At 45.6% G+C, this 16619-nt stretch overlaps 1 protein-coding gene across 1 annotated transcript in view; it reads left to right on the forward strand.

Annotated features, from left to right (window-relative positions):
• Window positions 1-16619, forward strand: part of rptor (regulatory associated protein of MTOR, complex 1) — a 499967-nt gene that overhangs the window by 380398 nt on the left and 102950 nt on the right. The window contains exons 23-24 of the mRNA XM_072483619.1: window positions 3659-3845; window positions 13586-13696. Of these exons, the coding sequence (XP_072339720.1) occupies window positions 3659-3845; window positions 13586-13696 (298 nt within the window). The remainder of the gene's footprint in view (window positions 1-3658; window positions 3846-13585; window positions 13697-16619) is intronic.

A 16619-nucleotide genomic window follows, 5' to 3' on the forward strand; every position in this document is an offset into this window, starting at 1 on the left:
GACCTCCCATATGGCCGCTCCCATCTGCCTGTCCTCATAGTCATTGGGACTCCCCGTGGATTCTTTTCAAAACTTAATGATTTTTATACCGTGAAGATCACACTACAGGCAATCCTATCAGATAATGGGCACTTAGGTTCCAATCCTTCCTGCCTTAGCACAATACCCCATGTGCCGATCCCTACCTGGAAGGAAGTAGAAAGTTGAGATAGAAGTGCAAAAGCTGATCAATTGAGAAAAATCAAGACAAGTGAGAGAAACTGCAACACAAATCAGTAGATATTGATAGGTTAGAAACCGTATGCTTCAAATTGCTGCAAACAAGCTCGCAAGGAGATACACTGGTATGAAGTTAAATTTATGGAGCACCATCTTGTGTCCCATTCAATCTGCTTAACAGCCTGAATTCTCAAGATCTGGGTTATGCGGCAAATGCGAACAAGACCATCTAACCTGTTCCATTCAGAGTTCTGGATCTTGCTAGGCCCAGTAGACAGTGGCCATGTATCTATAAAGACATATAAGTAGCTGTTGAATCAGTTCAGCAGTTCATTACATTTTTAGTACCGTTTCCTTTTTTTTTCCCCACAAGATTTCTTTTGCGAATCTGCATAGATGGGAAATTATAATAGTTACGGTAACCTTGTGGCACACAGACTCACAATATGTGAACAATATAAATGATAAAGTAAAGTAAATGACTGATCACAACCCAAGGGTGTGTTCCATTTTAAGAGCATTAAAGCAATGCCCCCCCTCGGGTCTTCATTCATGTGTGCTATGCCTGAAGGCAGATTCCAAGTTTACCTCGGTCAGAATAGGAGTTGAACCCGCACTGTTGACGTTGTTCTGATTCACGTGCATGCTGTCCCCCTCGCTGACCTAACCATCCCCCTTCCTCTGGTCTGGGGATACCATTATTAACCAGTACTATCTTAAACCATTTCTTTATTCTAAACTCTTTTGACATCGGTGAAAAATGTGCCATTATCAGAAATTGGTTATCATATTGTGCTTTGAAAAATGGGTTGTAATCAATGTTCCCGATCATTTTTTCTGGCTGCGCAGATAATTTTGTTCTGTGCTGCCACTTTCCTTTTGTGCAGTCAGGCACTGGTGGTGATTTTAAGGAAGCTTTTGTGTTACTGTGCATCTTCGAGGGAATATTGGTTGTAATACAGAAGTTTGTTAAAGTGCAACCTGTACTATATGACTTCCGTTACCAGGAAACGACAGGTTTGTTTTTATTAAAGGAGTGGAAGTGGCAAGACCAAGAGGAAAGTAGTTTCAAATTACAATGCTGGTGGCACTGAACTGTGCAAAATGCCTGTCCCAGCACATAGATGTGCAGGTTAGGTGGATTGGCCATGCTAAATTGCTCCTTAGTGTTCAAAGATGTGCAGTTAGGTGGGGTTAGGCCGGGGGGGGGCGGGGGGGGGGGGGAGTGGCCCTAGGTAGGGCGTTCTTTCAAAGACTCGATGGGCCGAATGGCCCCCTTCACTGTTCTGGCAAAATAAGTCAATTGTTTCTCATGAGTAGAGTTTTGTTTTCTGATGTCTCGAACTTGTACAGGTGATGATTTGAAAAATAATTTGAGTTGGTTATTACAGGCTGTTTGTCCCAATTCTGTTTCACTCATCTTTACGCAGCCACATTGACCAGGAACAAACCGTCAAAAGTTACCTTTCTGTTGAACATTACACTGCGGCTTTAACTTTCTATATATTTGAAGAAAAAGCAAATGGTGTTGTTCTCCGAAGTGCACATCAAAATTAGTTCATTTTGCTTTAGCTGACGAGAGAAAAACTAATTGACAACAGGTACAGCGTGCTCATTAAATAATTTCAGGCCAAGATTTTAGATTCACACTTAGACATTTAATCCATCATGCCTATGGGAGTTACGGAAGCATGAATTCACAAAATTAATCTTGATACAAGCTGGATCCCTGGACAACAAAGTAATTGTTAGTCATTACTTGGGAACTCTGCCCTTGCTTCATCGTTGATATTTTATGTATATGAGATTCCAAGTGAATCCACTCAGATATGTGCCTATGGCTGTTTTAGGCATGTTTTGTAGTTTATTAAATATATCACTTCCACATTTCTGCCCTCTGGAATTCAGAGATACTGTTTTGTGGCATTCCCATTCCCGTAGTGTTGGGGATAAATTCAAAGCACACCGCCCTGAAACCAAATGCAATAATGTTCTGTTTGCCTGTATCCCATTCACTACACTGCAAATTATTTTAATGAAGGCATAGCTCATTAAAATATTTCTTAAACACAAGATTAAGATGCTGTGAAATGCAACTTTTTTTTCTTTAAAGGAACTTTCTTAAAAGTGTTGCTGACAGCAATCTGAGCCTGGTGTATTTCTCCCCTCTCAATTTATTTTTTTCTCGCATATAATACCTTATTAGCTTTGCTCCCAAGATTTATTTGCATCATTTATATGAAATAAATGACATCAGTTCCTTTGTTCGTTAGCTTGAATATAGTTTGCAAAGTTTAAAACATCTGTTTTGTGTCTTTTCGAGCTTTAATGACACAAATGTCAATTAATATTATGCAGTTTCCTCAATCATGTTCTAGCCTCATGGAATAACCAGTCTGAATTGGCATACGCGCACTTTTCTAGAGGTCTAATCGATGCGATTGGTTAAGAAGCTACACTTTCACTGCTAGCACCTGGCTTCCGATCCAGCTCACACGAAGGATAAAGATCTTTGTTGCTCACTCACTGTAAAGACCTTGCATGTACAGTCGCAGCCCAATTTTCCCTGGCCATAGAATTCACAGTTCTGATTTGACACATGTTGGCTTGCTTACACTGCTGTGGGAAGTGCAAATATCACACTGTGGCAGCAAGTGGAGCTTTCCTGAGATACTGATTAGCTCAAGTTGTGGCACAAAGTGTTATGTTATGTACTCTGGGATAACACAGGCTGCAGCTTGATGCAGCTTTGACCAAAAGATACTCCAGACGTTGAAGTAAGTTCACTGATTTATTGAAACAGTAACACAGTTCCCTGAGTTCGACTCTCCTGCTAATCTTGCTATCGTAACTCAGTCTAACTAACCAGTCTGCTCTAAGCCACGTGGTGGGTGTGATGCATCTGATCTGCCCCTGTCCTACACTCTAAGTGTCGCCTGTGGAAAGAGACAGAGCATGTGTGCCCTGTCCTTATATATGGGTTGTGTAATTTCCCCTTGTGGTAGTGTCACCTCTGGGTGTCTTGACTGCCCATTGTTCGTGTCCTATTCAATGTTCATTAGCTGTATGTCTGCATGTCATGATGTCTCTGTGCTCCCTCTAGTGTTTACTTAGCCGTAGTGTATTTACATTAACCCCTTGTGTATTTACAGTGATGAATATTAGCACGCAAAGTAGAGAGAATAGTGCCCCACTCACTCTCCTTGCCTCTGGAAAAACTTGAACTCCCAACTCTAGCTGAGTTGCTGCCGACATGGTGGGCCAAGCCTCTTTTTAAACCTGAGCAAAGCTAATAGGCTAAACATTTGAGCATTACGGTTTCTTATTTTCATTAAATAGCCGGTCACACTTAATTCCTGGTAGGAAGGTTATTTCTGTGCAGGTAAACTTTACCACTTTGCAGAATATTCTCTCTTAAATCTTTTTCTTTCTGTCACAGAGGCTCACCTCCCATACCCAGTACAAGCAGTTCCAGTCTAACCAATGATGTGAGTAAACAGACCGGACCCAGAGATATATCAACGCCGCCACGGCCAGGATCCAGTGCCACTGGGGGGGTGCAGTATACTCCACATTCCCACCAGTTTTCCCGATCACGAAAGATGTTTGATAAAGGGCCAGACCAGGTAAGGAACCAGCTGTATTACATTGCTTACAAGGCTGAAGTAAGTCGTCGTTTACTGAATTAAATAAACTGGCACACCAAAGAAGGAAACAGCAGCATAAGGATGACTAAAAGATTGGTTAAAAAAGTAGGTTCATTAGTAAGTGCTCAAAGGTGGTAACGGTGCAAAGAGAAAGATTCGGGGAGGGAATTGATGAGCTTAGTGCTTAGACGGCCGAATGTACAACTGTGCCTGGTGGGAGTGAAGGGTGTGTGGGATTCACAGAAGAACGTAAAGCTGTTGGAGGATTGGTAGTGCTGGAGTAGCTTAGAGATGGGGAGGGGTGAAGACGTGGAGGGATTTGAACGCAAGTTTGAGAGTTTTAAATTCAAAGACTGGAAGTCCGTATGGGTCAGCAAGCACCGGCGTTCCTGGTGAGCTGAACTTGATGCGGGTTACAGTACAGGCAGCAGAGTTCTGGATGAACTTCGCGTTACGGAGGCTTGACGATGGGGAGGTTGACCTGGAGGGCGCTGGCATGTAACTCAGTCATCGGGCAGCGAAAGCATATGGGCTAAGTCGGGGGCAAAGGTGGACAATGTTCCAGAGGACGGTTTGCAGTGAAAGGCTGACTCAAGTGGATCCCAGATCTATCTCGGTGACATTTTGAGTGCTGTGATATTTGGCTGTAAACGAGAAGAGTGATTTGAAATCACCCCCAGTAATGTAGACAGCTCTCTTCCATGTGCATACCCTTCTCCTCCTCCCAATGATTGAATTACATTCCTGTTGAGAGCAAGCATCACCTCCGATGAATCATTTATTTTATTCCTTCAGCTGAGGTAATGTTACAATCTTTTACTTTGTGTCAACTGTATTGTTTGTATTTTTTAAATTGACAGCAGTACAGATTATCCTGAAAAGCAAATGGCTTGAGATCTATTTATTGCTCTGTACATAGTTCTGATTAAGCATAAACGTCTGAGGAGATGCTTTGCTGAAAAAGCTTGCTTTCCCTTAGAAATACTGAAATAAAGAAATCTTTGACAGCCTGGTTTTTTTTTCTGGCAAGTGTGTTGATGTATAACTGCATTATTTTGTCTGATGTAACTATATGAAAATAACGTGTGTCTGCCTTGCTTGACTCCCCTCCTCCTCCCCCACCTCTTCCCCAACACTGATAAAAACAGGCACCAGGAGGATCTATTTTGTATTTCAATTATTAAATTTGACTGTTTCAAAAGTTGAAACATAAATGAGAGCTCAAAACTCAATAAAAGAAAATCAGGTTAGAAGTTCAAATAATACGCGAGGTTGGGGCTGATACAGCTGAAGGTGGTATACAGAGCACACCTCACAAGGGCGAGGATGAGCCGATTCTTTGAAGGAGTAGAAGATGTGTGTGAACGTTGCGGGGAGTCCCCCGCTAATCACGTTCGTATGTTTTGGTCCTGTCCAAAGCTAGAGGATTACTGGAAGGAGGATTTTAGGGTAATTTCTAAAGTGGTGCACGTGAAACTGGACCCGGGCCCCCGGAAGGCCATATTCGGGGTGTCGGACCAGCCAGGGTTGGAAACGGGTGCGGAGGCAGATGTTGTAGCCTTCGCCTCGCTGATCGCCCGAAGGCGGATCCTGATGGGTTGGAGAGCAACCTCTCCACCCTGTGCCCTGGCGTGGTGAGGGGACCTGTTAGAATTCTTGACTCTTGAGAAGGTTAAGTTTGAACAGGGCATTATTCATTATGCACTTTCAAGAACTGGATAACATCGAACATTAGTTGGGGGGTGGAGGGGGGTGTTAATGGTGGCTATGGGTAATCCCTGATTCCTTTTTGTCATTTGTTTATGTGAACATGCGGGTGAATGTTTGGGAATCATTGTTATTGATATGGGGATTGACATATTTGTTACTGATTATTGTTTATTGTTGGTGGGTGTAAATTTGGGAGAAAATGTGAAAAAGGAGGAGAATAAATAAATATTTTTTTCAAAGAAGTTCAAATAATCGTTGTAGCTAATTACATTCATTCAGAAAAAAAATCAGTCAAGCGATGGTGGTGCAAAAAGCATTGGCTGCACCAACCACTAATTCCCATGTAACATAATCAGAATGTTGTGTGTTTGTTAAGACAACCAAACTCCTCAATTGAGTTACTGATCTTGCTTATCATTGGATGCTTTCTGAGCGGCGTTGATAAATTAGTTCAACTTGGGTGGCTAAGGGTATTTCTCCATGGACTAATATGAATTAGTCAACCACCGAATGCATATATTTATGTTTTTATAATGTGGACAATCGATATGCATCTTTGTCACTCTCTTCAAATCAGAAAAGCCAATGATAACTTTGGCTGACTGCATAAAGATGAACAAAGGTGACTTCTTTATGATGGCTATGATAAAGGCTGTGCTGAGTTCCATGGCAATTGTAAGAAATCCAAAGAAACTATTTATTTTTTAAAAAATATATTTTATTCAAGTATTTTGGCCAAACATAACAATACGTAGTGTTTCTTTTACACAACAATAAAGCAATATAAATAACCGTGGCCAGTTTTAAACAAATAAATAAGTAATATATAAACAAAAACAAAAAACAAAACTAAATGGCAACTGCCTTGTCTAAAATAAATACTCTCCAAAAATACAATCCAATGTACAATTACATATACCAAATACCTATACATATACAATAACATCCCTGACAGTCCGTCCGATTCCTCCCCCTCCCCCCTGGGTTGCTGCTGTTATCTACTTCTTTTCCATTCCCTCTATCTTTCTGTGAGGTAGTCGACGAACGGTTGCCACCGCCTGGTGAACCCCTGAGCCGAACCCCTTAACACGAACTTAATCCGTTCTAACTTTATGAACCCTGCCATATCGTTTATCCAGGTCTCCACCCCCGGGGATTTGGCTTCCTTCCACATTAACAATATCCTGCGCCGGGCTACAAGGGACGCAAAGGCCAACACGTCAGCCTCTCTCGCCTCCTGCACTCCCGGCTCTTCTGCAACCCCAAATATGGCCAACCCCCAGCTTGGTTCGACCCGGACCCCCACTACTTTCGAAAGCACCTTTGCCACCCCCACCCAGAACCCCTGTAGTGCCGGGCATGACCAGAACATGTGGGTGTGATTCGCTGGGCCTCTCGAGCATCTCACACACCTATCCTCTACCCCAAAAAATTTACTAAGCCGTGCTCCAGTCATGTGCGCCCTGTGTAGCACCTTAAATTGTATCAGGCTTAGCCTGGCACACGAGGACGATGAGTTTACCCTACGTAGGGCATCAGCCCACAGCCCCTCCTCAATCTCCTCCCCCAGTTCTTCTTCCCATTTCCCTTTCAGCTCATCTACCATGATCTCCCCCTCGTCCCTCATCTCCCTGTATATGTCCGCCACCTTACCGTCCCCCACCCATGTCTCTGAGATCACTCTATCCTGCACTTCCTGCGTCGGGAGCTGCGGGAATTCCCTCACCTGTTGCCTCGCAAAAGCCCTCAATTGCATATACCGAAATGCATTCCCTTGGGGCAACCCATATTTCTCCGTCAGTGCTCCCAGACTCGCAAACGTCCCATCTACAAATATATCTCTTAATTGTACTACCCCAGCTCTTTGCCATGCTCCAAATCCCCCATCCATTCTCCCCGGAACGAACCTATGATTGTTTCTTATCGGGGACCGCACCGAAGCTCCCGTCCCTCCCCTATGCCGTCTCCACTGCCCCCAAATTTTCAATGTAGCCACCACCACCGGGCTTGTGGTGTATTTCTTTGGTGAGAACGACAGCGGCGCCGCCACCATTGCTTGCAGGCTAGTCCCCCTGCAGGACGCCCTCTCCAATCTCTTCCACGCTGCTCCCTCCCCTTCTCCCATCCACTTACACACCATTGAAACATTGGCGGCCCAGTAGTACTCACTTAGGCTCGGTAGTGCCAACCCCCCCCCCCCCCCCCCCCCCCCCCCCCCCCCCCCCCCCCCCCCCCGTCCCTACTACGCTGCAAGAATCCCCGCCTCACTCTCGGGGTCTTCCCAGCCCACACAAAACTCATAATGCTCTTCTCAATTCTTTTGAAAAAAAGCCTTCGTGATCACCACCGGGAGGCACTGGAACACAAAAAGGAATCTCGGGAGGACCACCATTTTAACCGCCTGCACCCTACCTGCCAATGACAGGGACACCATGTCCCATCTCTTGAAATCCTCCTCCATCTGTTCCACCAACCGTGTTAAATTAAGCCTATGTAATGTACCCCAATTCTTGGCTATCTGGATCCCCAGGTACCGGAAGTCCCTTGTTACCTTCCTCAACGGTAAATCCTCTATCTCTCTGCTCTGTTCCCCCGGATGCACCACAAATAGCTCACTTTTCCCCATGTTCAGTTTATACCCTGAAAAATCCCCAAACTCCCCAAGTATCCACATTATCTCTGGCATCCCCTCCGCCGGGTCCGCCACATATAGCAACAAATCATCCACATACAGAGATACCCGGTGTTCTTCTCCCCCCCCTAAGTACTCCCCTCCACTTCCTGGAACCCCTCAGTGCCATGGCCAGGGGTTCAATCACCAATGCAAACAATAATGGGGACAGAGGACATCCCTGCGTCGTCCCTCTATGGAGCCGAAAATAGTCAGACCCCCGTCCATTCGTGACCACACTTGCCATCGGGGCCCTATACAGCAACTGTACCCACCTGATATACCCGTCCCCAAAGCCAAATCTCCTCAACACCTCCCACAAATAATCCCACTCCACTCTATCAAATGCTTTCTCGGCATCCATCGCCACCACTATCTCCGCTTCCCCCTCTGGTGGGGGCATCATCATTACCCCTAGCAACCTCTGTATATTTGTATTTAGCTGTCTCCCCATCACAAACCCAGTTTGGTCCTCATGGACCACCCCCAGGACACAATCCTCTATCCTCATTGCCATTACCTTGGCCAGAATCTTAGCATCCACATTCAGGAGGGAAATGGGCCTGTATGACCCGCAGTGCAGCGGGTCTTTTTCCTTCTTTAGGAGGAGCGATATCGTTGCCTCTGACATAGTCGGGGGCAGCTGCCCCCTTTCCCTCGCCTCATTAAAGGTTCTCATCAGTAGCGGGGCCAGCAAGTCCAAATATTTCTTATAGAATTCAACTGAGAGTCTGGTCCCGGGGCCTTCCCTGCCTGCATGCTTCCAATCCCTTTCACTACTTCCTCCGTCTCAATCTGTGCTCCCAGCCCCACTCTCTCCTGTTCCTCCACCTTAGGAAATTCCAGCTGATCCAGAAAGCACATCATTCTCTCCTTCCCGTCCGGGGGCTGCGCTTCATATAATCTTTCATAAAATGCCTTGAACACTCCATTCACTCTCTCCGCTCCCCGCTCCATCTCTCCCTCCTCATCTCTCACCCCCCCCCCATCTCCCTCGCTGCTCCCCTTTTCCTCAGTTGGTGGGCCAACAACCTACTCGCCTTCTCCCCATATTCGTACTGTACACCCTGTGCCTTCCTCCATTGTGCCTCTGCCTTACCCATAGTCAACAAGTCAAATTCTACATGTAGCCTTTGCCTTTCCCTGTATAGTCCCTCCTCCGGTGCCTCCGCGTATTGTCTGTCCACCCTCAGCAGTTCTTTCTACAACCGCTCCCTTTCCCTACCCTCCTGCTTTCCTTTATGTGCCCTAATAGATATCAGCTCCCCTCTAACCACTGCCTTCAGTGCCTCCCAGACCACTCCCACCTGTACCTCCCCATTATCATTCATTTCCAAGTACCTTTCAATACACCCCCTCACCCTTAAACACACCCTCATCTGCCAATAATCCCATGTCCATTCTCCAGGGTGGAAGCTGTTGTTTTTCTTCCCCTATCTCCAGGTCCACCCAGTGTGGAGCATGATCCGAGATGGCTATAGCCGTGTACTCCGTCCCCGTCACCTTTGGGATGAGTGCCTTTCCCAAAACAAAAAAATCTATTCGTGAAAATACTTTATGTACATAGGAGAAAAACGAAAACTCCTTACTCCTAGGTCTACTAAATCTCCAGGGATCTACTCCTCCCATCTGCACCATAAAATCCTTAAGCACCCTAGCTGCAGCCGGCCTCCTTCCGGTCCTGGACCTCGATCTGTCCAGCCCTGGGTCCAGCACCGTGTTAAAATCTCCACCCATTACCAACTTCCCCACTTCTAGGTCCGGGATTCGTCCTAACATACGCCTCATAAAATTGGCATCATCCCAGTTCGGGGCATACACGTTCACCAATACCACCGCCTCCCCTTGCAATTTGCCACTCACCACCACGTATCTGCCCCCACTATCCGCCACTATAGTCTTTGCCTCAAACATTACCCGCTTCCCCACTAGCATGGCCACCCCCTGTTTTTTGCATCGAGCCCTGAATGAAACACCTGCCCCACCCACCCTTTGCGAAGTCTAACCTGGTCTGTCAGCTTCAGATGCGTCTCCTGAAGCATAACCACATCTGCCTTAAGTTTCTTTAGGTGTGTGAGTACCCGTGCCCTCTTAATCGGCCCGTTCAGCCCTCTCACATTCCACGTGATCAACCGGGTTGGGGGGATCTTTACCACCCCCCCCCCCCCCCCCCCCCCCCCACCCCCTTGACGACTAGCCATTTCCTTTTTCAATCCAGCTCCTCACCCGGTTCCCACGTAGCTGTATCCCCCCCCCAGGTGGTGCACCCCCCGCCCCGACCCCCCCCTCCCATACCAGCTCCCCCTTCTCCCCAGCAGCAGCAACCCAGTTAACACCCCCCCCCCCCCCCTCCGCTAGATCCCAAGCTAGCGTAACTGCACCCCCCATGGTGCTCCCAGAAGTCAGCAAACTTGGCCGACCTCGGCTTCCCCCCGTGACCTCGACTCACACTGTGCGAGGCCCCCTCCTTCCTGCTTTCCTGTTCCCGCCATGATTACCACAGCGCGGGAACAAAGCCCGCGCTTCCCTTTTGGCCCCGCCACCAATGGCCGGCACCCTCAGCTCCTCATCCTCCCTCCCCCCCCTCCCCCACGACATGGGGAAGAGAGAGAAGTTACAGGGTCGCAGGTTTAACAATCTGGGAAGTCCTCTCTTCCCCCTTTTCCCCCCTTCATCCCACAAATTCACCCCCCCACTTTTGTCCCAAACGTTCTTTTTCTGGCCCGCTCACTCCAGCTTCTCCTCGACAATAAATGTCCACGCCTCGTCTGCCGTTTCGAAATAGTGGTGTTTCCCTTGATGTGTGACCCACAGTCTTGCCGGTTGCAACATTCCGAATTTGACCTTCCTTTTATGCAACACCGCCTTGGCCCGATTAAAGCTTGCCCTCCTTCTCGCCACCTCCGCACTCCAATCTTGATACACACGGATCACCGCATTCTCCCACCTACTGTTCCGAGTTTTCTTGGCCCATCTGAGGACCATCTCTCTGTCCTTGTATCGGAGAAATCTCACACCTATTGCTCGAGGAATTTCTCCAGCCCTCTGTCTTCGCGCCATAACCCGATAGGCTCCCTCCACCTCCAGCGGACCCGTCAGGGCCTCCGATCCCATTAACGAATGCAGCATCGTGCTCGCATATGCCCCGACGTCCCCCCCTTCTGCACCTTCGGGAAGACCAAGAATCCTTAAGTTCTTCCTCCTCGCATTGTTCTCTAGCACCTCCAGCCTTTCCACACATCTTTTGTGTTGTGCCTCGTGGATCTCCGTTTTCACCACCAGGCCCTGTATGTCGTCCTCATTCTCAGCAGCCTTTGCCTTCACGACCCGAAGCTCCTGTTCCTGGGTCTTTTGCTCCTCCTTTCGCCCCTCAATCGCTTGTAATATCGGGGCCAACAGCTCCTTCTTCATCTCCTTTTTGAGTTCATCTACGCAACGCCGCAGGAACTCTTGTTGGTCAGGGCCCCATATTAAACTGCCTCCTTCCGACGCCATCTTGCTTTGTGCCTGCCTTCCTGGCCGCTGCTCTTGAGGATCCACCGCAATCCGGCTACTTTCCTCTCTTTTTTCCATCCGTGTCCAGGGGGGATTCCCTTCTGGATTACCGCACAGTGTTATTTGCCGTTAAAATTGCCGATGGGGCTCCTATCAAGAGCCCAAAAGTCCGTTCCACCGGGAGCTGCTGAAACGTGCGACTTAGCTGGTCATCGCCGCACCCGGAAGTCTCAAAGAAACTATTTCTTTCAGCATCCCTAGGTAAATGGGTAGATAAATCTTAACATTCTACATATATATATATAATAGATTATCAGTTCAATAATTCAAGATATTGGGGATCCTTGGTATTAGTCAGTAGAAAGTCTAAAAGTCCAACTATGCCATTTATCTAAAAGAATAGTTGCACTTGAATGGAGTTCCTCTTGATATGTACCGAGGTTGTAGGAGCTGGTATTTATATATCATCTTTCCAAACCTCAGGAAGTCTAATAGCACTTCGCAGCCAATGAATATTGTTGTAATGTAGAAGCCGTGGCAGGCAATTTGCACGCATACTACAAACAGCAATAATATTAATGAACAGTTCCTCTGATTGGACTACCATTTGAGGGATAAATGTTGCCCAGGGCATCAGGAGAGCTCAGTTCCTTCTCGTCAAATGGTGGCATGGGATTCTTTTGAGAGGGCGGGAGTGCCTTTTTTTGAAAGCGGTGCTTGCAATTAATGCAGCACCACCTCTCCCTTGGTGCCAGCTTCGAATATGTACACAGGCCTCTAGAGTGCGGCCTGAACCTGTGACTTTCTGTCTGAGGTGAGTGTGCTCCCTCCGAGCCAGGTCTGTGTATTCAATTCCAGCTTTCATTGTTTTAAAGGATCGGATTTTCCTTGAACAATGGTATGGTTTTTAAACATAATTGACACTTATCTAAGTGAACATGTCCAGATGTTTACTGTTAAGTTCCAGGAAACTTTAAGCAAACTTTCATTGCCTATTTAATCAAAGTAAACTACAGTGCAGGATGGTATACACTCAGCATTGTGACTGGCAGTTCACTAACAGAAGGATCCCATAAATTCCAGGAAATCTACATCTTTAAATGGTACAGTATGATGGGTAAAGTGCCTAAAGTATACTGTCGAGGAAAGGGGTATGAATTGCCTTGTGAAGAAAACAATACTGGGTGAAGATACATAGATGGATGTTCGACACCTAAAGGATCTCCTGAAGTGCCCTACCCTGCACATTAACCTTTCTCTGTCCTTCAGAGAATAATTGACCTACTGCTGATTTTTATCTTTCTGGTTTAATTTGCAAATTCCCTGTTTCCTTTTTAAATTGGCACTACCGGTTCTGGTTTTAATCTGACGAGGTTGTTTTGTTCACTCCCAAATCCTGCTGCAAAGCTTGCTTTGACTTCAGTTTAAGTGCAAGTTTGCCTTTTTATTAGACTGTACTCTATCTATATCTTTCAAAGCCAAAGATTATGTATGTTGCAGTTCTTGTGGTCAACTGAAATGACCAGAAATGTTACACATGTTCGGGTCTCCAAAACATGTTAGCAAGAAATCTGAACGTGTGGAATTTATTTTCTTGACATGGAGCATGTATTTACCCTATTTAAATTCAGGAATGTTGGGTTGAGATTCATTGCCTAAGACATATATAGCTCCCCCAATTGTGGTGCAGGAACTATTTATCACCCAGCACTACCAGTTAGGACTTTTGACTCTCCTATAGCTTAACCTAAAATGGGCCGGTGAAAATTTTAATTTGGCAAATGCCGAAGCTCAGAATATTGTGACATGTTTGTCATGTAGTTGAAATTGGTTTTGCTTCCAGACTGCTGAAGATTCCGAGGATGGAGTTGGACACAAAGGTTTTACATCTACAACTATGCAAACTGGTTTCTGTGATTGGAGCGCAAAATATTTTGCACAACCAGTGATGAAGGTACTTGAACCACCTATTAATTTTCTGATTTGCATGCTAGCATAACAAGTTGGGTTATTAACATACTAATAATCGTTTGGTAGTTCGGAGCTTGAGTATTGCTGCAAAAAAAAGATTTTGTTGAAGCTTTTCGTCTTGCACTCATCAGGACAAATGCAAGAATACCAATGTCAGGGGAAATAACAACTTTATACTCTAAGAAGTGAGTGTTGATTGGTTGGCACATGGATTCTGATTGGTAGAGGTGTTGCCAGCAAAATGCGGCAGTCACTGGTGACCGACTGTTGACTGCCAAGCATTGTTTGAAAGTTTATGCCAGGCAGCTTGACTCTGGTCAAGGCATTGCCCTGAGGAATGAACCAACGAATGGCTGTCACTTATACTGTTGATTTGAAACAGATGCAATGTGTGTACATGTTCTTTCTGCCTGCAAAGCGCAGGGCCCTGTGTATTAATATATGTAGATTTTAGTACACACACTGCGAACCCGACCGATGATCTTCAATTGGTTGTCAGCATAATTTTTAGCACACTGAGGATTATTTAGCCAATATTGTCCAATCGCAGTATCACACATGATGTTGAACACTGTTTTGAGTTTCATAAGCATGGTCGAAAGGGGCCGGACTTTGGGACGTACGGCTTACATACCTAGCATCACACTGGCACTGAAGTCCATATCCCACATTACTCATTTGTGTGATAGAATGTTTTTTTGGTTTGACTGCACATCCAGTGGCAGCCAAATACCACTTGTGGTTCTGCTGCATTGTAGCACCGTGAAACAGCTAGCTTCACCTGTTGCTTAAATGTTTGAGAAACCTTGCCCTTCCAGGGTAATCTGAGGTGGACTGGGCACTCCGGGTCAAAAGTGACAGGCTTAGACCCTTTCATAACTTTATGCACGATATAGGGCAAAATAATTGATCAGGATAGCCATTATCCTGTGGCATGCCTTTGATGTGCCTTATCAGCATCAAGCTTGCATGGTAAGCAAATAGTTTAGAACTTATTTACAAGGTTACAGATAAGCTCAATCTTATAGCATGTGGAACGGTAAGAATCCCAATGCATGTATTGATCAATGAAGGTAGGCTTGCGGTACTTCGTGGGAGAGAATCCCTGGCAGATTTCTCAACCAAGGCGTCAAGGAAAGGGAGTTCATTTGACTGCTCCATTTGAAAGGTGGATTTGAGCACAGGATGGAGTCCATTAAGACATGCAAGAAATTATTACATTCTGCTACGGATTTAAATAAAGCAAACGTATCATCTACATATCAGAAGGGTGAGAGGTTAGGTGCCATTCCATCAAAGACACGTTTCTCATGGGACCCAACATAGATGTTTGCAAGAGCTGGGCTGGAGGGGATCCCATGGCAACACCATCCATTTGGGTAACATGATGTCGCTAAAGCTGAACTCAGCTGTGTAAGCTGCCAAGAACATGTGTTCAATGAATACGGATTCATGCAATGGTGGTGGGTCTAGATTGCCATGATATAGTGCTGGAGCACAAATGCCTCCGGAAATGGAACATTGGCGATTAGGCTAGCGGTGTCAAAAGACATGGGTGCGGCATTGTTATTTACATGCAAGTCCTGTGTTTATCTGGATGTTCAAAATTGATTGTAACAATTCGCCCCAACCATTTGGTCAATTCATGCAGGAAAGATCATAGATAAGATGGGCATAAAAGGACATCACTTTTGTGTGTGTTTTGGGCCACCCATGCAGACGCAGCAAGCTGTGATATGAATCCTATCGTATATATCTTGATTATCTAGGGGGTGAAATGTTATCGGGGGTAAGTAGGAATGTGTGTTCGAAGTTGCAATTGGGTCAGCCTTGATCTTATTGAATGGCAAAGCAGTCTCGAGGAGCAGAGTGGCCTACTCCTGCTCCCCATTCGTAGGTTCTTCTCACACTCAGTTCATCGATCTTGCACAAATGTAGCAAACGTTTTTCTTTTAGCTTCCTTCGATCAAGGCTGTCGGTCATGTTGAGCGGCATGTCCATTGGATACAAATTTGAACCAGTCATTAAGAATGGTGTGCCTTTTGTTGATATAGTCACACTTATTAAGGATGACTATTCCCATCCTTTTGTCAGGTTTATGGATGTGTATGCCTGGGTTAGTTTTAAGGCCTTACAACACTTTTGAGACATTGGCGTTGCATGTGAAAAACCGACCGGTTTTTCGGAATCCTGCAATATATGTGTGAGATCAGCTAGGCGCACTTTTAAGGATTCAGCATCTTTGATAGATGCTGGTTTGTGGCAGGAAATTTGTTAGTAGATGTGTTTGACCTCAGCAAATACCCCTTCCCGTTTTGCTGTCTGTAAATTATCAGACACTTGAACCAGTTTATCAATAAAACGTTTTAACAGGTGCCCTTATTTGCAAGATGATCAAAGGACAAGCACAGGTTTTGACTGTGGTTTAAATTTAAAGTGTCCAATTCTGTATCAGGCATAAGATCCAGGCCGTTGGCCATTTTACCACCGTTTGTTTCAGAATGAAGGCACACCAAAACTGAAACCACGCTTAAGAAAAAAGCTCCTCGCTTTCTGAGAGTACATGGTCAGAGAGATTTGTCGCATGTTGAGTGGTGTTGTTAATTGCATTGCCAACCTGCATCCACTTAAGTGAGTTAATGGTGCAGACGTGTTTCAGTAGAGTTCATATGTAGTCATCTACTAAAGCAATGTAGTGGCATAAACGGGTAAAATCAATAAAATTAAATAAATTTGCGCATTTAGACCAAGTACCATGTGGGGCATGGCACGCTGTAACCAATCTGATCAATCTCATCTTGCACAAGCACTTGCTCAATCTTGATACTGTCTCTCACTTCTGCATTTGCATTTTGGAATTGTAAAACTGACGCAACCTTGCATTTAATCCATTTTTGGAGAAGTTT

The sequence above is a fragment of the Scyliorhinus torazame genome, chromosome 18 (assembly GCF_047496885.1).
Source record: "Scyliorhinus torazame isolate Kashiwa2021f chromosome 18, sScyTor2.1, whole genome shotgun sequence".
In the NCBI taxonomy this organism is placed as follows: domain Eukaryota; kingdom Metazoa; phylum Chordata; class Chondrichthyes; order Carcharhiniformes; family Scyliorhinidae; genus Scyliorhinus; species Scyliorhinus torazame.